The following is a 24537-nucleotide window of genomic DNA, read 5'->3' on the forward strand; positions in this document are numbered from 1 at the left end:
AGATTCGTATTTGTTTCTGTGTTCCAAAACACTAATGTTCTATGACATAACTATTTTTTCCAGATTGAGTAATTCTTGCTTGAACTTTTTTTGATCATTTGGAAGAAATGTAATCAAACTGATCAGCTATAACATGTAACTGTTAGCCAGATCTAATGTCTCAGGATCGTTATCTTTGTAAAGCTAACCTTGATAAGAGACTTCTTCTTGCTTAAATATCCTTTTGTATTTGTTTGTAAATGTAGAAAGGGTAGGAAGAACCTTAACAGCTTTGTAAATGCTGTTTCTCTGTATACATAGCTGATGTATTCTGACATAGGTGCAGATAAAGAATTTGGCAGTGGTGTATTAATACTACTACTTTTGCTTTAGGTAACAGTGAATCCACCCAAAAGACCACCTGATGCTGTAATTTCTGATGTCACAACAGCTGATCAGGTAATGTTTTATATGCTCTAGGTGTGGAAATGTTTGTTTTGTTTGGAGAAAGGAGTCTTGTATGATGTTCACTAATAGTTCAAATTTCGTGATAGACCTCAGGTATTTATATAGCTGTGTGTGTATATGTGTATGTGTGTGTGTATCTATGTATAATGTGAATCTAAAATTTGTGCTAGGTTAAGTTATGAAAGTGTGTTCCATGTACTATGTAAATCATTCTTTTCATAAGGGTGATGCAATTTTATATTTGTTTATTACAAGATTCCATGTAGAAGGAGGAAACGAACATTTGTATTTTGTTGTAGTTTAAAAAAAAAAGGTTCAAAATAATGAAATTTACAACAGATGATGCAAGCACATTGTTAAAAAAAAGTAAGAAAGTGCTTAAAAGTTCACAGTTTTGAAAAAGTTAAACTTCAGTAGTAGTAGTAAGTCAGGGAAACCTGAAATACTGACAGATGTCTGTCCAGGTATGTTTCCATCTGTCCACAGTCCCACTGGTTCACAGGCATCTACTTTCCATATGCAAAAACCTGAGTAAATAAATACATCCTCCTCTGAAGGGAAACATATGCAGATAAAAATAAGACAGGAAAGTCTGGAGCTACCAGTATTAAGACACTGGGTAGTATTTTCAAAAGCAACTTAGTCATGACAGGAGGCAGTAGCTTTTGGAGATGTAATTAAAATGTTGAGCATTAGCTGCACTGTGATAACTGTGATGTCTGCTTAGCCTCTGATTATATATGGAGTAATTGAACTTAGGTCTCATCCAGCTGATTCATGTGCTTGAAGTTCAAGTTAGCCGTACCCACTTAAACCAGGAAAGAGAGCTTCGATCAGCATTTCTGTTTTTATCACTGATGTACTTGCTGTATCCTAAAATTCACAGCATCAGTCTAGGATGTACAGATGCCTAATTCTTCTGAATAGGCTTAATTGAAAGTTGTCAAGGTGAGCAAAGAGTGGGGAATGGTGAGACAGTACTTTGTTCCTGGGATATGGTTAAACATAAGGGAAGGTGCTCTCTGGGGGCCGGCACTTTATTAGATAAGATACAGCAACCCTAATGGCCCAGTAGTTAAAAGTATTTACTTTGTTGGAACCCCAGTTCAGATTCTGCTCTGCATTATTATATCAGAGTTGATTCCAGGTCTATGAATTTTCAGATTTTATGATCCCCTTGTCATATGGTAATCTTAGCTTCTGAGCCTTAAACTCTTAAGTCTGGAATTGTTACTGTGTATAAAATGCTAAGTTTATGAGATAAAAGCACATGGTAGTGACCCTATAATGCAGAAGTTGGGAAACTTCGTTACTGCAAAATTGATTTTTGAAAATAAATGAAGTGGCATAGAGTAACAACCACACCTGTTCTGTTTTAAGATCTACTGTGACAGGTATATATATAAAGAGAATTCCTCTCTGATTAGATTTTGCAGGAGCCACAGCCAGCGTACTTTGAGAATCGCAAGAAGGCTTATCTGCCAAATTATTCAGTAGCATCTGTGCTTAAGTGATGATGCCTGTGTACAGGAGGAGGAATGTGTAGAACTTGGGAACTTGATGGGCAGGATTATAGACTTTCAAGTGAAGGACAGCTTGGGGAAATGTTATCAAGATTTTACATTTATGTGTCTGTGGAATGACACATAACTGCCTAAAATCCTTTTTGAAAATGAAAGCTGGCACACAAATTGCATCGAAGTTTCTTAAATTTTTTTTCTTAGTGTTTAAATAAAAAACATGTTGGCAGAAATGACTGTTGCCATTCAGCAACTGAATTAGTATAGAGTATGAGACAGACTGAAAGAGTCAGTTTGCAGATGGCATTTGCGTTAACTTGAACTATATTAATTTCCAATGATAGTTGTGACAATCACCACTCAGTTTTTGTGTTACCACAATTATGTGGCTAAACTGCTCTTCATAATTAGCATTTTCCCCCTAACTTTTCATAGCATGATCATGTAGTAAGCTTCTTGGTAAGTAGACCATCATGTATATTTTAAAAATGTTTGCAGTGATGACTTCTATCTTTCACTGAAGTCAGTGACTGTGGTTATCTTGAAAATTATATTCAGTTATAACTCAGCTACACTGGGTTAATTTCTTTCCAAGAGGGAGAATATTTTTAACATGTTTTCAGACATGAGGAAGTGCTGCTTAGTGAAGAGCATGCTGGGAAAAGAGGGCTAATAACCATTTTTAACCTTTACCATGTGTTCAGCAGAATGGAAGGTACAGCCATCTACAGTTCCTTGAAAAATGGTTGTGTTATGTCAGTGACCATTGACAGAACAAACTAATCCTCTTGGTTAGTGGTATCAAAGGATAATAGCATGTAGTATAATAAATGTTTATCCCTTTCAAATCTGTACCCATTCCTGAGAAGTTCTTTAAACACCACCCAGTGCTTACGAATGAGTTGCAGTACCATGGTATAAGCTGCTTAAAGATGAAAAAGCGGTTAAGAAAAATTTAGAAGTATGTGACCTTCTAAAAGGCTTTAAGGCTTAGAATTTGCATCCTGCTGAAGAAGAACATAAAAATATTTCTTCCTGTGTTCACGATTTTTTCTGCAAAGAACTAGGTGACATTTTTTCTGTCTTGCCCTGTAGAGATGTGCATGTGCTGTGGCATTTTTCTAGCTTGTTCTCTCTCTCTAACTTGAGCTTTGCTTTACTGGATATACTGCCATAAATTTTTTTAATAGACCTTTTGACAAAAGATCAAGAAGTCTAGAGGGTGTTTGACTATTAGCCATTTAGGAAGAAATGAATCATTCAATTTCAACACTGTAGGGAATGTTTAATGTAGTTGCAGAGCTTCAGTGTCACCAGATTACTCTTGTCCTGCCGGCTTTCAAATCAGGGCCTTAAATTAATCAATCAAGCAGATTTTGCTGAATGGTTCCTAATGCAATTAAGAAACACAGGCAGTGAATGACCTGTACCTCTGGAGAGTTTTGTGTCTCTTGAGTTTTCTTTTAATTCCCTTCCCAAATGTGTTGATTTCTTGGGAATTCATTTTCTGATGACACACAAAATAACCTATGCTGGGTATTTAAAGCAGATGATGTCCAAGTGATGCAGGTCACTTTGCAGGAAGGAAATAAGTATGGAGTCTTGAGTTTGTTGGGGGCTTTCTGTGGTTTATTTTGTTTGCTTCTGATACTGTGCAGGTTGCCTTCCAAGAAATAAAGTGTTCTCTATCTTCAAATATCAGAATTAATATTCAGAATACACAATTTTGTGACAATAAATGAAGAGTATAACAGTAGCTCATAAAATGGAATTTTTCAGTAAGTTGTTTCTGTTTTACTATTCTGTATTTCTTCCCACTTTCTTCTGAAAGCCACCTGTCCTGTTTGCCTATATGGAAAAAAATAAAGCTGTAACATGCGGAGTTTGCAGGATTTCCAAGTTTTTGTTAATGTCAGCTCATTTCAGTAAAATGTCTAATAATTTTAAGAAATGGTTTTCAGGTGAAAAATTCTCTATGTTTGCAACAGTGTCATATATTTCACTATAGCATTCCTCTAGTTTGAGTTCTGACTGTGCATTTGTTACTTACATTGATAGAGAGAAATAGATGTGACAAAGAGGTAGAAAAGATAGATTTTGAAGAACATCGTGTCTCAGCCTACCATGATTTGGGACCAACTGTGTAAATGCAACTGTGCCCCCTGTAAATCTCTGCAAAGCAGTGTCATGTGAGCTATCACATGTGAATTTCTGCCAGAGGTACTTTTCCATGCCACTTTGGTATCTCAAGCACATGATGCTTCTGCTCTGTGGTTTCCAGGCTTAGTAAAATTGGACATCCTTGCTTTCAAGAATTTTTAAATTCCTTGTTAGAGCTGATGAAGCTGAGACTGATACTGGTCTGTTGGAGGAACAGTTTTTTGATATCTTGCCATTTTAAAGTTGCTTTAATTTGGAAAACTACAATAATATTTTAAATGTTGCAGAGTCTCTAAAAAGATAAAAATTCCAATTAAAGCTAGCTTTGTTTGTAGTCTTAATCCCCTTCATATGCAATGCTTTATGATATGGTTTTCAGTCAGGCAGGCAGAAATGATGTGGTTTTCCTCTCCTTCAAGAACTTCCACAGGCAAGGACAGGGCTCTAGGCATGAGCTGAGATAGTGCAGGAAGAAAGTTTTCTTATGTTGTTTCTTGCAAGAAGTTGTGTTCTGAGAAAGAGTAATGAGAGGAAAATGATCTCATGGTTAGTGACTGGTTAGAGCTGCATTTCTTCGACAGTGGATTTTCTTTTGCTTTGTCCATAAAATTCTTATGGTCTGTAGGTAACTGTTACCCAGATATTCCAAAGTACTCAGACATGGGTTCTCCTTAATCAGGGGCTGATAGGAGAGGGTGAGATGATGGAATCTGCAAGATGAAATTAGGGAGTTGGATTAGCAGGAGGGTGTCTGAGCATCACAGGATGAAATTGAAATTCATAGGAGCTGTGTTCTGAACTTGTATAATGTACTTTGAAAATGTGATGCTCTTGGTTTGTGTTGCTGACAATTATGACCTTTTCTACTGTCTTAGAGTTTCCAGTCTATAATGTAAGAGTGTTTATAAATGTTTGAGGCATTTTAATTGTACAGAGGGTGTTGAAAGGAGTGGCATATAGCATCTGATGGTGATTTTTGAGAATGCGATGCAGTGAACAGCATAACAAAAAAGCCAATTTATGGAATATAATGATTTCTTTACTCATTCAGAGATTTTTAGAGATTCAGTAAATTCACACCTGGAGTAATATGAGAGGATTTAAAATATACAAGCCTTCTGCTCCAGGTATAGATCAGGCATTGACTGACAAGATGTGAAGAAAACTTACACTTTTTAGTGGTTTAGATTTTTTCTAAAGTACAGTTCTATTCCATTTTCTCTGAAAGGGTAGAGAATATTTAGCATGTACCATTTTTCAAGTAGTGTCATCAGCATCCTGTGACTAAGACTGCCGGAGTGTCCTTCCCTTCCTGAGTCATTCTCAGTCCTGCAGTCTTCTTGCTCATACTGCTGTCCTCTAGCTACTTGAGTTTAGTTTTTCACTGTGTCAAGTCCAGCTGAAACTGCAGTTATTAATGTAACCGGAAACAACTGTGAAGACAATTATGTACAAATCTAGTTTTTTGTAAAAGAGTGAACTTTGCAATAAAAAGTTATTAAAAAGACACCTTGGAAGGAAAGACATGCATGGGAAACATTTAACAGCTTAATGAATTATTAAACTAAAACTTACTGTAAAGTGTTTTCTGCCTGTTGTCAACAGATTCAGTACTATGAGTCAGTGCTTTACTTTGAGGATGGTATGATAAGACCCTTACAAGCTTCTGCGTAATTGGGATGTGGATAGTTATCTCTGAGAAGTCATCTTTTAGTCTACACAGATTTAATTTGTGTTTAAGCATATGTAAATATTTATGTGTTTTTTTGGAGAACATATGCATAGATAGCATAAGTAATTGTTTAAATTATATATATAAAAAAAGTTGGTTATTTCCAGCTTATGTTTGTTTTTTTGAAGTGATTTTATGCTTATTTTAAACAAATTAAAATAAGGAGGTGATTGTTGACAGCCACATGGCTTCAGTAAGGGCAAACCTTGCCTGACAAATTTGGTGGCCTTCTACATTGGGATTACAGCATTCATGGATAAGGGAAGAGCAACTGACGTCATCTACCTGGACTTGTGCAAAGCATTTGACACTGTCCAACACAATATCTTTGTCTCTATAATGGAGAGACATGGATTTGACAGGTGGACCACTTGGTGGATAAGGAATTGGCTGGATGGTCACACTCCAAGAGTTGTGGTCAATGGCTCAATGTCCAAGTAGAGAACAGTGATGAGAAGCATTCCTTGGGAGTCAGTGTTGGAACTGGCACTGTTTAACATCGTTATTGCTGACATGGACAGTGGGATCGAGTGCACCCTCAGTAAGTTTGCTGATGACACCAAGCTGTGTGGTACTGCCAACATGCTGGAGGGAAGGGATGTCATTCGGAGGGACCTTGACAGGCTTGAGAGGTGGGCCCATACAAGCCTCGTGAAGTTCAACAGGGCCAGACGCAAGGCCCTGCACATGGACTGGGGCAATCCCAGGCACAAATACAGTCTGGGCAATGAGTGGATTGAGAGCAGCCCTGCGGAGAAGGACTTGAGGTATTAGGGGATGAAAAGCCGACTGTGAGCCAGCAATGTGCACTCACAGCCGAGAAAGCCAACTGTGTCCTGGGCTGCATCAAGAGAAGTGTGGCCAGCAGGTCAAGAGAGGGGAATTCCCCCCCTCTAATCTGCTCTCATGAGACCCCACCTGCAGTGCTGTGTCCAGTTCTGGGGATGTCAACATAAGAAGGATGTGGATGTGCTCTAGTGAGTCCAGAGGAGGCCACAGTGGTGACTGGGGGGCTGGAGCACCTTCGCTATGAGGACAGGCTGAGAGAGTTGGGGTTGTTCAGCCTAGAGAAGAGAAGGCTCCAGGGACACCTTATAGCAGCCTTCCAGTACTTAAAGGGGGCCTACACGAAAGCTGGGGAGGGTCTTTTTACAAGGGCATGTAGTGATAGGACAAGGGGTAATGGCCTTAAACTGAAAGAGGGTAGATTTAGATTAGATCTAAGGAAGAAATTCTTCCCTGTGAGGGTGGTGAGACACGGTCAGAGGTTGCCCAGAGCAGCTGTGGCTGCCCCCTCCGTGGAAGGGTTCCAGGCCAGGTTGGACGGGGCTGGGAGCACCCTGGGCTGGGGGAAGGTGTCCTTGCCCATGAGAGGGGGGTTGGAACTAGATGGTCTTTAAGGTTCCTCTCAACCCAAACCACTCTATGATTCTATGATTCAGTGATTAGAAGAAAAAAAGTTACAGGTGAGTCAAGGTTGGTTTTTGATTGAGTACAATAAAGTCACATAAGAGAGAAGATAATAAAGATATGTGCACGGATGGGGAAAATATGCTTATAGGACAAATGTTTTTTTTTAATGTCCTGTTCTATAAAGATTGTCATACAGCATTGCCTGAAAACATGTAAATTTAAATCAACTTCAGAGAATAGCACAAATGAGCCTCCTGAGAGCCTCAGGTGATTTTTTTTTTTTTCTTTTGGAGTATAAATAATTTATTTCATGATAGAGAAAATTAAGTATTATGCTATGTTCACAAATATAGAGAGCATGCCAGGAAAAAAGTGCTTAAGAACAAAAGATGATACAAGCAAAACAAAGGGGTGTGAAGCTATTGCAAGGTTTTGATAATGTTTTCCTAATTTGCCTAGAGATTTCAGTATGCAGGGTTGATACGCAGAAACCTTAATATTGTATAGTGAGTGAACATTTGTAATAGTAATTAATTTAAAAATTTGTTACATGTTATGATGCTAATTTCAAGATTTATATACACTATTCCACCTCACCCCCTGTGTTTATTCCTCTTGGGAAGATCAGAATATAATTTTCTAATAAGGGCAATTTTAAAAAATAGCTGAGCTCTTGGATTGTACTAGAATTTTGTGTGTTAAGGTGATAAAAGAAGAAAAGTAACTAGCATGGCAGTCATTTAATTTAAACAAGATGCTCTTCATTACCAAGACTTTGTGTCCTCCCTTTATCTATGCATGTCTTAGTAAAGGATATAAAAATTATTATTCCATTTCAAGTTCCCCAAAGTGGGTTTGTTCTTTTTGACTAAGAAAGGCACTGTTAAAGGAGAGATTTCTTGTACATTTGCTACCGAAAAATAGCTAATGTTCTGTGAAGCCTGTGCCAGATATATAAACTGATTTTAAATCTGAAAATTATGTGTTAGGGATAAACACGAGATACGAATAATATGAGGTGAGGAAGGAGAAAAGATGTAGTGCCGTTTTATACCTGTTATACCTATTCCAGTTTATAGCTGTGTATATGAAGGTGTTTTAACTGAACACATTAGTAATTCTTATTCTCGAGGGAGTCAAGGATATGTAGGGAATAAAGTAGTTCAGACTACAATAGTTGGATAGTTCAGACCACAAAAACATATAATTGCAAACCTAAGGTAGTCCAGGAAGTTGTACATTTTATTTCTTAAAGTCTTGTTAAAAAATAGAATCATGTGTGATCCAGATTTCCACAAAGTATATTTAGGCATTGGAAACTATTATGAGCAACTTGAACAGTCTGTTTTGTTTTCCACATATGCCTACTTTGAGAAAAATAGTTGGTTATCTGGAGGAACATGTAAAACCTTTAACCTTTCGATGTGTTGGTTTCTGCCAGTTGCTCTTTCCTAATATTTCGTCTTACTCTTACAGAGATAATTGATTTATAAAGAAGATATGACAAATGGGGATCTCAGTCAAAGAGTATCTGCTTAATTTTAAGTGCAATGAATTACTTAAGCACTATGCTAAATTTCAGGCCTTGAAGCATGAGCACTGCCAGTTTAACTGGAAACTTTCATTGTTCTTAATGTAAATCAGAGCTCATTAAAATGTGTAGATGAGTTTTGTGGCTGTTTTTTTCATCATGAGATTGCTTGACTGCTTGCTCTTACTTAAATAGGCTGTTAAGTAAGGTATATGTGGATACACTCACACACATATATGTACGTCTATACATACATGCACATATACTTGGTGGGATAAGCTCTTGGGCAGAGCTTTTTTTTCTCCCTGGTTAGAAGAGAAAATAAATGGATAGTTGGCTTCGTTTTTCATTAGCTTTACCATTGACCTTTATTGCAGTCTGCAGGCAAGACTGAAAAATTGGCACAGACAGTTTGAATATCGCCTTTTCTTTTGTGGTCTGGCAGAACTCCTAAATTGTTAGGAAATTAGACTTGACAGCTTGTGTTATTAATTGGAGAACAATCTAATGATATTATGCCTGACTTCAATCTAATGCCCAGAATCAATTGACTTTTGTCATCCTCCAAGGATGCCTCACTTTTTTTTTTTTTTTTTTTTTTTAATACTTTCACTCAAGACTTCAGGAAATGTCATAATTCGAGGAATATAGAAAGTAGAGCCAACAAGGCTTTAAAACAATTCTGTTCTCATGTGGAATGTAACTATATAATGAAGTAATACCAGAGACTGTGGTAAATGAAAAGAAGTTTGTTGGCAGACCTGACTTGGCTGCACTGAATCGGAAATAATCTACTGTGTTCAGTTCATCCTATGTGTTTTCTAGGTGTGACCAGTGCCACTTTAGTTGTTGAAAGTACAAAAAGACAAGTATCGTCTCCCATAGTCATGCATCAGACTTTTAGTTAAATACATTGATCACACTTAATTCTCTGAGCCTAATTATTTCCTAAATGCTACATTTATTTTGTTAGTGAAGCACAAGTATTCTTATCACAGTAATTTTGAAAAGCATTTGGTAGAATTATTGTCTCCCAGGTAGTGCTTATTATCACCCCAAATAAATGGCTAGTTCTTATTACAGCTTTAGTAAGTAACATCTGCATAGCTAGATTTACATTGACATTTGAGCTTAAAAGAGAAATTTATCTTTTTTAATCATACATAAATAGAATTTTCTAATACTACAACTAAATGTTACTTAGTTTGAATTAATTACAACAGCTTCTTCATGAAAATAGCCTCCTGATAGCTTTTGTAAAATTCAAATTAATTTTAATTCAGTTTGAAAGTCATTTAGTTATTTAATTATTTCATATCTAGCAATTTTTATTTTCTAGTTCTCAGGAGTGGCAATTTGCTGTTAGGTTTTAGACTCTCTTGAAAGAAAATTTCAGTAATGAAGGGTGATAGTCTGTAGAATTCTGTCAAAAGCAACTCTTTATATTGTCAAATTTTTAAATTTTTTTGAAAAAAGGAACTAAGGGTCTGTTCCTCACTAAAAGTCTCTTTCATAGTGTTGTAACTTTGATATTGGTGGCACTAAGGCCTTAGACAGCTCTTAGCAAAGTAGCTGGAGGTACATCAAAGGTGCTCATCCCTACCTTTCCTCAGTGAAAACACAGTTTTAACAGCTACTCAGGAGAAGAGTTGAGGACAAGTGAAGACACAGCAACTCAGAAGAGCAGAATGTGTATGTTCTTCCCTGAACCCCTGCTGCTGTGGGTTTTTTATGTATGTGAGTGGGAGTGTGGTGGCACTCTTAGTTCGCAGTTTTTCTTCTATTTTTGTGAGAACTGAGATGAGAGAACAGTAAATGAAGGGAGTAGGTGCTCTCCATGGATGGTAATTGTTAGCCCGTTTCCAGCTGTCACTTCCCACTCATCACTTCACTCCAGCTGCCTTAGTGGTGGAGTAGAGTGTAAATATTTACATTATCTCAGTCTGATTTTCTCTTCCACCTTCAACCAGCGCTGTGTCTTTCACCACACAATCCTTGGGTGTGCCCTGTAGAATGGCCTCGGTGGCATAGGATCACTTGCTCTTTTGCACTTGATTTGGCTTGTAGATTGCTAGCTGAAGGATACTGCCTTTAGGAGATCTTGACTTTATTCTTCTCACCAGGTGAGATATCTTAACTATTTTTACTTCTTGGTGATACTATAAGATCAATTTCAGGTTGTCTGTTCCTTCAGCAATTTAGCCCTCTTCTTTGTCCCTTTTGGAAGGTCAAACTTACCCATCTGAACTCTAGTCTTACATTAGTATGAAATTTCCAGTCTTCTATTTTCCTAGGAATTTGTAGGATCAATTAGAAGACAATAATAATAATAAAGTTATAATAAATACATGTTTTGGGCGTAAGTAGATTTTGTTAGAAAGTTCAGATCCAGTGATGCTATCTAACTGGTACTTGTTTTCAAAAGGAAAAGTATTTCAAAAAGAGTATCAGCAATATAAACAGCCATGGAGAAGTATTAGCTTTGTACTTGACGTTCTAAGGTTTGCATGCTTAAGCTATGGTGCAGTTTAGGATATTCAGCTTGCTGGTTTTAGTGCATATATCCAATTCTCACACACAAAAGCAGTGTCAAGTTCTTCTACATTCCACCATAGCTGAGACTCGAAACACTTGCTGTGTTGATGAGGGCTATTAGGATAAACAAGAGAGAATTAGAATTTAGTATGAAAGCTGTATATCCTTGAAGACGTAGACCTGAATGTTTACAGGTTAAAAATAAAACAAATGGATTATGTATTAAGGTAATAGGAGTTCAGAACCTCTTTAGTTACACCATGCTTTGTTTCAGATTTGACAGAATAAATGGTGTTAGACATATATCAGAAAATATTTCCTTTAGTGAATCTCTCTTTTTTTTTTTCTTCCCTTTGAGAAATCTGTAGCTTCTTCCCTCCAAACAGTGTAGTTTACCTTCATTGGGATAAACACATACCATTTTTTACAATCTCAGTCCAAAATGCTGGGAGAAAATGTTTAATGATTAGGGCATCCTAAATGTTTAGTGATAAGGCCAATAACATGTCCAATTACAGTAAGATTTATTTTCAGTTTAAAAGCTTTTTTTCAATTAAATTAATGTTCAATTTGTATATGTCATCATATAAAACTACTAAATTATTGAAAACTTCGCTACCATTAGTTAATGTGATGTACTGATTTTCTCTGTATTTTTGGGAATATAGTACTAGAGAATACTCCACCATCATTTAGTTACTGGAATCTGATGACCAAGAAGTATGTTTTTAGTCCAGAAAGGTTGGCTTGTCATGCATCTGGTATTATGGACTGCTGGCCACAGTACACATACAGCAAATGTAAGATTTGATAATGAAAATGCTTATGCCACACAGAGACAGAAAACTGAAGTACAGTAGCCATATTCTTCATAATTTCTCAGGTTTATTCACATTCACAGTATATACAATACAGTAAATCTGTATTTCTCTACTTTTTACTAGTTGAAAGAGAATGTTTAATACGAAACAAAGTCTTCTAGAAAGCTTGCTGTGTTACTTTGGGGTTTTGCTTGTTAGGTTTTAATATTGGGACCAGCTACCCATGATGCTGCTAAGAGAGAAATGTATCATAATTAGTTAATCGTGTTACTCTATAGAAGGGAAGGATAAGGATATTTCTAATCTTTGGAAGATGAATCAAATGTTTAAAAAGCATGGTAGAGTGTGTGTTTAAGAAAAAAAGTTTTAGTTTTCATACTTTTTTTTTTTAATTATGAATGAATTTGTCATGGGAGAAGACTCTTTAAAATTACACTTCAAGCTAAAGAACCTATGGACAAGTTCTAGAAAGTGCATTGCTTCAACTATTGCCATCTTTCAGTGAATTTGGATCTCTATGTCATCAGAGTAGGTTGTTTTTGCCTCCCATTAAGCCATTGTATTATTTTATGTACCAAGACCACACACACAGTTCTTGGCATGTTTCCCTGGCGCTTTGGCAGTTTGTCTGCACAATAACATTTAATTTCTATTTTGCCTTCTTTGTTGTAGAGTATGTTATCTAAGGACTAGTAAAATAGATTGTGTAAGTTTGTTAATCTGTCACAAGTTTTTGAGTGACTCCTGCTCATTTCTTCCAAGCACAGCTAGCCTCCCATTTTCCTTTCTCTGTTTCTGCAGGCTGCCTTATATCGGCTGAGTGGGGATTGGAATCCTTTACATATTGATCCAAGTTTTGCTGCTCTTGGAGGTGAGCTGAGGGATACCACTGTAATAATATTTGGATGAAGGATGATGTAAATGTATTTTTGATTTTTTTTTCACTTAGTCCGTGTGTCTTTAACAAGCTGGAAAAACAGTTCTTAGAGTTACCATTAGATGTCTTCAAAGTTCTGTGTGACACTTGACTCTAAAGCACTGCTTCTTGTAGCTAGGAATGCAGAACAGTGCTTAGACTATACCTGCAGTGGAAACCTGCCTCCTACTCTGTTTTAGAGTTTTTTGTTGCCACTATCCCATCTTCACAATCTGTTTCATAAGCAGAAATATTTAACTATCAAAAGCTTCAGAAGGAATTCCATAAATTCTTTGATAGATAATTCTTTCCATCTAATTAATTTCGAGATTATGTTGGTCTTGATGGAATTTTTTGTGCCTCAGTTTAGTCTTCCCAATCCCGAGAAATCTCATGAGCGTGGGAGAGAGGGAGTTTATTAGGCCCTCATTCCTATAAAATTGCTTAACTGTGCCTGTTGATGGCTTGGTAGCTTGTTCATTTATGTGATACTACATGCCAAAGCAAGACCATAGGCTACATTAACTGATTCCTGCAGAGTTGTAATTACTAAAGGAGGGTCTCTTTTCTTAAGTTTCTGTTGTAAAGGTATTTTTCGGAGTTCTTTTCAGGTCTTGCTAGTAGTATAGAGTGATTACTACAGGCAGACAGCAATTTGATTTACTTAAATTTTCCTGAATATGTATGCTGTCATCATAAACTACATGAGAATAGTGGTTTGTAATAACTGGTCTGCAGTTTTCCACTGACTTCTTTTTAATATAGTAGTATCATTGTATGGTGTTCTTACTAAGATAAATAGAGCAGAGCTCTGCTTCCTTGTTCAGATCACGCTTAACATACTTGCACAAATTGTCTCATTTCATAAATACATACTAATTGTTTGGTTAACACTGTTTTGTATACTTCTATGTAAATTTGTGTTAATAAATAATGATAATCAAATACCAGAGTCCATAAAGAGTTTTCCACAGTTTGTTAAAATATTCTGTTTGTTTGTTCAGGTGATGATTTTGGATAAATATTTAGATGGAATCACCCAATTACTCTTGAAGATGCCGGAGGAGAAAAGTACATGTTTAGAATTGAAACTCTGGTGTTTAAAATAATTATGATAATCCTATAAAAACCTTATAAAAGAAGAGTAGAAATCTTCTACGTGCTCACACAGAGAGCACTGGCATTTAGACCCAGTGAAAAATGAAATTAACTCTGTACATGAGGTAGTCTGTTTGTCTGAACAGAAAACTGCTGTATTTGATTTTGGAACTGTGACTGTCTCCTACTCAAATACCTATACTAAATGTATGTTCAGACGAAGCAGATGACTGTAGGGATACTCCACAAATATTTTTTTATAGTTACACAAAAGCTTTTTTCATTGGGTGTATTCACACACCTTCTTGTCTTTAATCTCTGTAAATGTTCTCTTTGACTGGCTCTCACCAGCATGCAAACGAAGCAAGCATTTGGTGTAATTCACTCGGGTCATTCCAGGTTTATTGTTAAGCCTTCCTGTGGGTAATGTGTCAGAAGAGAAATACTGCATGAAAACACCTGTTTATATTCTTGTGCCTTTATTCTTGTAGTTAGTGAGTATTTTGAGATACTAGAAAGCGAACGCAACACGTATTTTGTTTCCATTCTAGTCTAGATAAATGTAACTTGATTGCCTTATGGATTTTTCTTTGACTATGCATTAGTTTTATAAGGAAAATACTGGGAGAATAGAACTGTATATCTGTCGGTTTCTGACTTCTGAAAATAGTAGTGGTTTTATGTTCTTGCATGGTGAATTGATCTAAGCTTTTAAAGAGCTAAATGTCACTATAACATTCTGTATGAGAGATACTGAATACCGATATTGGTACAATAATGCCAATAATCTGTTTTAAAATTGACTCCATGTTATCTTTGTGCTTTCAGAAATACTCCATGCACAGTGTGCAAAAAAAAGAGTGCACTTTAAAAGTGTGCCTATTCAAACATTTTTTTGAGAAGGAAAGAAATGGCAGAACGATCGGAGTGAAATACTTAGAGCAAGAAAACAGGCTCATGTTACTTTTAGCTTGCCCTTCTGTCGTGTCTCCTCTCCTAACTTCCTGAGTCAAAATTTCTGTTTCTCATCCTTACTCCTGCTAGTCTTGTCTTTCCTTTGGGCTGTGTCTCAGAATTCCCATCTTCCACAGCATTGAGTCCTGATGGCTTTTTTGTCTTTGTCTTGAAGGTAGTTTCTTCTCCTTCTACATCCTGTGATTCTCTACAGGCTATAATTTTCCCATCTGCTCTTTTTGTTTGATTTTGCTTTTGCTTTTTTCTCCCAGCTGTTGTCCCTTGGGACATGCTGTGTAGTTGCTATGAGGAGTTTAGAGCTCAGGAAAAACCGACTGGCAGCCAAGAGTGGCAGATGAGTTCCAGGCAAAGCAACTGGTTTCAGAGCCAAAGCTGGACAGACCTATCTCAAATCCATGGGCTATTGCAAGTGTGATCAATTACTGTTCACATGCTGTCAGGTCAGAGCAACCTGTTAAGGGATCAAAACATACTCAGTACAAGCACCGTCTTTAAAACTTAACTGTTGCACTTCAACAAGTCTCAGGCCAGTTTTCAAAGGTTTATTTTGTCAGACTTTGACAGGACTGAAAAAATATTCAATACAAAGATTATCATCTGCCGAGGTTCAACTCCTGCTCCAGAGCATAGAAGTGTGAGGTAACCTGACCAAAAATGCCAGTATAAACAAAACACTGTAATTTTTTTTTGTGTGTCTCTTTTTTTTTGTTGGATGTGTTCAAAATGCCTGAAATCTTTTCAGTTTTTTTTTCTATTTCTAAATAAACAAAAGTTAATCCTGAAGTGTGCACTACATTTGAAGACCTTTGGCAGCCATGAATAGAAATTAAAAATGAGGAGCATCAAATAATCTTAGCATCAGCAGTTTTTGATTATTATACTACCTCTTACCCTGGATATGCATACTTCCGTGTAACTGTGTAGCTGGTGTGCCTGTGCACCTATTGTAAAACAGCCAATATCCTTACTTTTCATTTTGTCACCTCTACAGGCAGGAACAGTGAGTCTTACATAGCATAGGCAGTGTTGGAATGACAGTTCTCAGTGAGCACTTTGCTTTGCCTCATAGTAGAGAAAGCAATAAATGATAACAGACACTTTTTCAGTGAGATAAATTAGGTTAAGAAAGGATTAAGAACATTATTGGAGGAAAATGCTATGAATAAAGTATAGATATTTGTAGAAACAGTATGCAAACTCGTATTATTATAAATGCTAAAATGTTATTTTTTGAAATAGGATTTATGAAGCCAATAATTCATGGACTATGCACCTTTGGGTTTGCGGCTAGAAATGTTTTGAAGCAGTTTGCAAATAATGATGTGAAGAGATTCAAGGCAATCAAGGTCTGTGTGTTTATTCTTTGCAGTTAATTTTCATGATTTATCTGGTTTTGGTGCCCCAAAAAATTCTTTAGATTGGGAAAAGGCTTTCGAACTGTCTTAACTGCCACAATTGCTTTTACTTATTGCTGCATGCATTTTGTTGACTCAATCCAGTATGTTTACTTAAATATTTATGCTTTCTACATTGCTAGCTGACTGATGTTGCTTTGTCTCATTTCAGTACAGCCTATGCTTTTAAGCTTTGCATGTACGTATGACAGATCTATTCACACCCACACTTTTTTTTCTTTTTTTTTAGGTGCGCTTTGCGAAACCAGTCTTTCCGGGGCAAACTTTACAAACAGAAATGTGGAAGGAAGGAAATAGAATCCATTTTCAGACCAAGGTCAGAACACACTCACCTTTATGGGCTGTAGAGAAAGATGTGTTGGCTAAAAGTCTGGGGGTATGAGGAAAAGCAAAAAAAGTGGCTCATCAAGCACACTATGGAAGGTGGTTTTGTAAAGAAATAGAATAGAATGAAATATTTTTACTTATTTTACAGTGTCATTAAGATTCCAATAGAAATACCATTATACTCATGGGACTTAATACACCCCTTATATTAAATAATATGAGAATTCCCTTCATTGTGTTGCATTTTCTGTGTTTGTCCACTGTGAAAGAGCAAAAAGCAGTCATTCTCAGGTCAGCATAATTTGTACTTGTTTTCTGCAGTGAATCATAGCCTTGTGTATGCATCTTGTTTTAACACTTCTTTATCTGAAATCAGCTCCTGACAGTTTTTGCATGCAAACTACAAATTTAGCTTAAATTGAGTTATACTTAAGCTGCGTCTACACAGAACAACGTGCTTAGAAGTGGAAGCTTCATAGCAGTTGAACACAGTAACTATAACAGAAAAGAGTTTACACTTCTATAAAGTTAGGTTTTGCATTATTCTTTTTTCTTTGGCCTTGCTGTTAGCATTTTGTGTGGCTATCCTGTAATCCCCTCCTACACTTGGTAGGATACTTACTGGAAGCTAAGAGTAAAATACTCCATGTAGAGGTGAACAGTAAATTCTCATCACTTCTGTTGTAGCATCCTATGACACCGTCACTTTCTGAAACTGTAATTTGCTACTGGTATTTACCAGTAGCATTATATAACACATATATCAATATGTGTTGGCTTGTGCAGGTGCAATTGACATTGCTTTGACTGGCCAAAGTTTTTCAACTCCATCTCTCTAAAAATGTTGCTAGTGTTGATTTGTGAGTGTATCATCAGGGATAGCTGCAGCTGCAGGGAGGATTGGGCAGACAAAATCAAGTGAGAGTCATTATAAGGACATAGGATTGCTGTTTCCACAGGAATACAGCTTTGTGGAATAAATATTGACCGAAGGAGGTAAATTTTGTTTGCAAACCTGATGAGTGTTAGCAGCTATAGCATTTCAGAATGTTAACAACATCGAGGCTACTATGTACCAGCTCTCCATCTTGGTTACTGGTAGTAAACAAGACAGTTTGGTGCCTCAAATGAGCTTTGGAGATTACTGTATTGGAGATGGCATAGCTATATTTAAAAGGTACTGCCACCCAGTCCTGACAGAATTTCTAGTCTTCAGGTATTTACTTTTGAGGGTTTGCATTTACAGTATAAATAAACAGAATTAATTGTATGCTTCCGAGCCTGTTGGAATTTGTGAACAGTGGGGTGTTTTATTGTGTTTAAAGGCTAGATTTGTTTTTATGCTTGGTTTAGTCATTGCTAATATGTAGAGTTTGGGGGGATTTTGCTACAGTTTTTTTTCCACAAGTGTGAAGTAACTTATTTTGGACAGAAATCGCAGTGTTTAACAGTTTTATAGAAAACCATCTTGTTTCAAGAGTTATGAATTGTGCAGAATTCTTTTTCTTACTGCATGTTAGATTAGTCTGAAGTACAGCCATATTTGTACTTGTAATAAACTCTGGTTAAATCAAACTAAAAGCAGATACATAACTTTGATATGTTGGTTTAAATCCATTTTAAGCATTGTCTGAAGTGGAGTGGCAGCAGGTGACAAGCTGTTAGGCATGATTTGAGTAATTGTTATTATGTAGTCTTTCTGTATTAATTTCAGCTCTGCAATAAGCTAGGCTGTGATACTGGATATTCCTTCGCTTTGGCTATTTATCATATAGCTCTCTATAGGCATTGTTAGTGAATCATTTTGCCATCTTCTGTTTGCTGCCATAAGTCAGAATGGTTTGTCAGACCCATTAAACAGACAATGCCAAAATGAAACCTATTTTCTTCTTTCACTTAACTATTTTAAAAAATGAAAACCAGAAGGGAATTCAGGTATTTTTCATTTTTCTTCTTTTAATCTTTATAGTTTTACAGTACTTAAAAAGTTGTTTTTAGCGCAAGTTGCAGTGTAAGGCACCTGGAGATAGTGAAACTGTCTGGATGAGCTCCTGTTAATTGCAGATCCACCTCAAGGAAAAACATTTTAGAACAACTTCTTTCTCACAACTATGAATTAACATTAACTTATAAGACTGGAGGTAAATGTTCAGATAAATAAGGTTTTTCTACCATTTTGTGAACAGAAAAACATTTTTTTTGGTGTAATTTCTGAAGAAACAAATATTTTGTTTGAAGAGCTGTTTGAAAAGCATAGTATACTAACTTGCCACAAGGCTACAATGCATTTATGGGGTGGTTTTTTTTTTTTCACTCTGGAACTTTTATGTTTTCTCTTTTCTCCATCTCTGATTTTAAAATGTAAATGAGACTCCTTCATTACCCTTCTGTTGTGACTTTTGGCAAATATGTTACCTCTTTAATGTAATTTTTTTCACCCACCACAGGTCAAAGAGACTGGAGAAGTTGCTATTGCAGGGGGCTATGTGGATATAGTACCAGCCTTGGATAAGCCATCTGCTCAGGAGTCTGTGAAGGTGAGGGGAAACAATAGAAGTCTTAGCTTGCAAAGCAGCATAGTTAGGCTTTATTTCTGGAAAAACATGGAAAAAATACTTAGATCACGTACCAGTCTTATTTGCAGTACTCAGATGAGTATATGGGTTCAGAAATGTGAACACACACATTGCTAAAGATACAGAAGTTCATGGATCTATTTGAGGGGTAAAATACAGACATTTTAAGACGATACACAGGATGGCTGATGAAGCTTGAAGCGCTTGATGCCAGCTGAACTGTTAGGATAAGCATTGCATTGCGTGTTACAAAACAAATGAGGAATGCACCAGTGAGGGCCACAAATTTTGAAAATTTGAAAATTTCGATAATTTAAGATTGAAATATAGTCTCTATAATTTGGGGCTGTGCCTGTAAAACAATCTTTTTGTCTATATTTTGTAGATCAAACTGTGTAAGTTGTAAAAGTGCGTGACCTTTCTTTCTAATTTCTTCAGAGGGACATGGGGAGGGTGACAGGAAGGCATTAGAAGAACAAAACAAATGAAAATGAGATAACATACTCGTAGAAAAGAACAGTTTTGTCATTGAATCATTTTCAAAGAAGGCTTTGACAGCTGTTTGTGCATGTGGTTAGACCTAACACGATATGCACTTTATACTGTATATATTTTTTAAAATCCTCTGCATTAATGTATTTAAGACTTTCCACAAAAGACAGAATTGTGCGTGCAGTGCTGAGGATATCCTGTGTTCTTAATGTGGTCTAAAAGAAACAGGTGCCCAGTGCATTGCCTTAATAAACTATATCTTTTTATCACCATTGATTCCTGCCTTCAAAGGATGAAACTTTAATGCATTGAAGTTTATGAAGTACTGAGGTAGTGACATTCATATAAAGCTTGTGATGTATTCCTGGAACCTGTTCCTTTTCACTGGTTGTGTTTAGTCCTCTAACATTCTGAACTGTTGCCACATCTGCATTTGAAGTTCAAACATATAAGCATCAGAACTTTTCAGTGAAATAATTATAGGCATAATTTTTTTTAACATGGGAAGAACATTTTTTTTTTTTCTTTAAGCTTACTCTGAGAAATTAAGGTGCTTTGGCAGAAGTTTGCTGACAGAGACAGACATCCACCAAGGGGAAAGTAGCCTGAGTGAGTGAAGGTTGGCAAATTTAGATGTCATTGGGAATGTTTGGCTTAACCAAAGTGGTGACAAGATAGCAGCATAGGTATTGCATTCTGGTGTACAGATACGTAAAGCAGAACAAGTAAAGCTACGAGATCTTCTTTGTTTCAATTCTTGTTAGATGAAAAATGTCGCTGGGGTAGCTTCTTAAAGTGTAGCATTTTATCCAGTACAAATACTTGTTAAAGGAAGACAATGAAAGGCTTGCAAAATAATGTGTTTGTAAAAGTTGAAAATGTAAATGCAGCTAATCCTATTCTTAAATGATAAACACATTGTGTCTGCACTGGATTTCTGACTGTGTTCATAGTGTGGTATGTTTCGAACATCTTCCATGTCAAGTTAAAGTAATGTATTTATTGGTAAAAACATTTTTTGGTTCTAAAAACTAACATGTGATTCACCATGGAAAAAGTGGCAATGGTTATCCTCCAAAGGGAATAAAGGGCAGTTTAGAAGCCCTTAGAGCCCTAATTGTAAAACATACCTTAAATTGTAGTGATAAATGACAAAACCTGCAAAAGCAGGATTTGAAATAATTCTCAAGGAAGAGTCCATGAAGCGTTTTCTGTTTGAATGTACTCTTTAATGCTGACAGTTGCTAGAGGTGATTATTTGTGGTGGAAGAAATCTCAATTGCATTTAATAATACTGCATTAGACACTGTCCTGGACACAGTGTCTAATAGATGTATTTAGTACTTTTTTTTAACAGAGTTTCAATTTTAAATTCTTCATACTCGCTCTCTTTGAAGACTGCAGGGCTGCAGAGTGACCTTGTGTTTGAAGAAATTGGTCGCCGCATAAGAGAGATTGGAAATGAATTGGTAAAGAAAGTAAACGCCATATTCCAATGGGACATCACTAAAGATGGAAAAAAAGCAATGCAGTGGAGTAAGTTGTAGCTTTTTATATAATGCTCTGATGCATTTTTTTAATGAAGTGAGATTAATTATACTCATTCTGTTTAAACTGATTTTGTGAAAATAAGCATAAAGTAGTAGATGAATAGTCACTGGGACCTAAAAATCTGAATGCATGAGTGACAAGGAGGCCAGATAAAGTTCCATAATTGTAGTTACTAACCTTTCTAGGAATATACTTCTGTAACTTCTCTACTTAGCTGTAGGCATAGGCCACCCATCCTCTAGAGCTTCAGTGCATTTCTGTTTACATTTTCCACAATAGATCACCACTACACTTAGAAAATCAGGCTAAATTAACCTGCTAGGAGCATTGTGTTACAGTAATTAGTCTGCTGGTGATATACACACTAACTAATCTAAAACAAATAAATATTTATTTCTACTGCATTGTTCTTGTGACTTCAGTAAAAATATAGCCCAATTTGTTTCCATTTGAATTTTCCGAGATCAAGGCTTAATGAAGGTATAATGATGCTTACCCATCATTTAAGCATTGGACTGGGGCGATGAAGAGACACTAAAACTTGTAATAGCAATGGGTCAGAGGGGAAGTGTTCCTTGGTAACATGGTTTAAACAAGTATGTGAATAGGTCTGATGGGGACAAAACTGCTTCCTCAAAAAAACTTTCCTTAAATTCTCTTGTGTTCAATTTCTAAGGACATGCATTTTTTCAAAAAGCAGTCTAATTTTAGTAATTGGATCTATTTCATTGTCTTTGGAAATATTCAGGTTTTTCTACTAAGGTATCCTAAGTGATCTGTTAATAGAATGTAAAGTTTTTCCAAAGGAATAAACCATAGTCAGGTTGTAACTTCCAGGCCTTCAGTTTTTTTGTGGAGAAATGCAAGTCTTGGGGTCAAGTCTGTCACTTAGACTGCTTCATTTTGATTGGCCTTAATGGTTGGATCCAATCAGAACAGATTTGGGGGAGATACAGATGAGGTGGACTGCCCTTTGACAGGATGAGGGGAGAGACTGACGTGTTGGTAGGTCAGATAAGGCCTGCGTTGTGCTTTCCCATAGACGGTGGCTTTTTAAAACTATTGGTAAATCTTTGGAATGTCTGCTCTCAATAAATGGTTATTGTGTTTAAGAAACTACTCTTCCTTTTACAGAGCAGTTTAGAAACCTATGATTTCACTTTCTCTTTTCCTAATGTTAACCAGCAGAGATTCTGAGTAGCAAGACTGCTGTTAAGTTTCAAGAAAAATATCATATGTAGATTTATCAGGATGGTTCTGTTCTACCTGTATCGCCTTTTGAGCAAGTTTTGGGGGATAAAGGGTGATTTCCACATTGATTTTATATATCAATGTCTTGAATATACCAGTGAAGATTATGTAGGTTGAGTACCTATACATCAAAATGAGAGGGCGGTAAATATGACATAATTCAACTCAGAAGATCTGTCTTAAAATTCATTATTGCACCTAATCATTATTACTGTCTGCAGTTTTCCACATTTACACTCCATAATTTAAATTATGGTTACACTTTGAACCGGGACAGAAGGCTTATGAAGTATTTCCTGTGCTCTTGCTTACATGTGTAGAAGATACATTAGAAGCACATAAATTAAACTCCAAAACACTTAAAGTGGATACTTGTGTGTTAGAGAATCACTCTACACTACATCAGTCATGTCTATTGTTTCATGTGTAACTAGATGTAATATAAGTGGTGGTCATGTTTATAATAACAATTGGAAAAGTATCTTCAAGATGATTTATCGTCTTTAAACTGCTTTGTTTGTCACCTAAACTCAGTATTATGTATGTTCAAAGAATGGAGGGACCAGTCAATGGAAGAAAAATCTGCTGAGGAGTGTTAAAATCATGAATAAAATCCGTTACTCGGGAAGACCTTAAACTGCGAACTGCTCAATGAAGAACAGGCACACTTAAAGACTTAGGCCTGAGCAGTGATCTTACCTGCCTCATGAGACCAAGTTTTATTAGAGAGACAACAGGTGGATGCTTTTGCCATTGCATCCAGAGAGGAGTATTCCTGTTTTGAGTAAATCAAGAGTCAGTCTTTTCTGTTTTTCAAACAGAGCTTGTCCTCTCTTCTGTTTCCTGCTGAAGCAGTGGGAAGACAGTAGCACCTTCTTCTAATGCACATTTCCCCAGCTAAAATGGATTAAATAGACATAACTTTACTTTGTCCAGTTCTTTCTGCTTATGTTGCAGTGAACAGTATCTGTACTTTTAATCGAATTTGGAACTACTTAAAGCTCCCTGTGGAATGGAGGGTGGAGGAATTAATCTAATATATTAAACATTTCCTGCTGCTGACTACTAGTAGGAGCCTAAATGAAACCTTTCCAAAATCTTGGAAAAATTACTGTGAATTTTTGTGTAGTGTGGTCAGTTCCTTCAAGCTTAGGTGTCAGAGCAGTGGCTGTTGTTTATGTACTGTATAGAAACTTTTACTGTAGTCTCTATGTTGTAGTTAATATGTAAGGCTGAATTTAAATATCTAAGTGACAAGAAGGGTGTCTGTAGAAAATGTTGCTTACTTTTCTCATTAGGAATATTGGTATACAAGTACTGCCTTTGTATATCACATTTCAAAGAATTTTCTGTGTCATCTGGTGGTTTTCTGAATATTTTTATGTCTTTGAAGTTTCAAGCAGTTAAAGCATAAAGAAGCAGGAGTTGGTTAATATTAAAATAAAATAATTAAAATTAATTTTTATTAATAATTTAAATAAGAAATTGCAACATAAAAAAATTAAAACAGTTATGTAAACTCACTGGCAGAGCGTTAGCAATTGTGACAACTGTAGTGTCAGCTCTCACAGTTTGTCCTTATGTGGATTAATAGCATACTACTGTTGCTGTCTAACTCTAATGGTAGATTTCTAATGGCAAGGTATATGTATCTGCATGATGGAATTTTGGGGGGTGGACGACACACAGATGGACAGGGAATTTTTTTAAACACTATTATGGTCACTTAAAAAATCTCAAACAAAGACAGAGCAAAAAAAGACCTTCCAGAGGCAAA

The 24537-nt window shown here is 36.3% G+C and overlaps 1 protein-coding gene across 1 annotated transcript in view; it reads left to right on the forward strand.

Moving 5' to 3' along the window:
• HSD17B4 (hydroxysteroid 17-beta dehydrogenase 4) overlaps positions 1-24537 on the forward strand; it is a 69248-nt gene that overhangs the window by 33132 nt on the left and 11579 nt on the right. The window contains exons 17-22 of the mRNA XM_042787679.1: positions 373-438; positions 12961-13030; positions 16388-16494; positions 16793-16879; positions 19338-19427; positions 21356-21494. Coding sequence (XP_042643613.1) covers positions 373-438; positions 12961-13030; positions 16388-16494; positions 16793-16879; positions 19338-19427; positions 21356-21494 — 559 coding nt within the window. The remainder of the gene's footprint in view (positions 1-372; positions 439-12960; positions 13031-16387; positions 16495-16792; positions 16880-19337; positions 19428-21355; positions 21495-24537) is intronic.

This window comes from Tyto alba, unplaced genomic scaffold, assembly GCF_018691265.1.
Source record: "Tyto alba isolate M040663 unplaced genomic scaffold, T.alba_DEE_v4.0 Super-Scaffold_13, whole genome shotgun sequence".
NCBI lineage: Eukaryota > Metazoa > Chordata > Aves > Strigiformes > Tytonidae > Tyto > Tyto alba.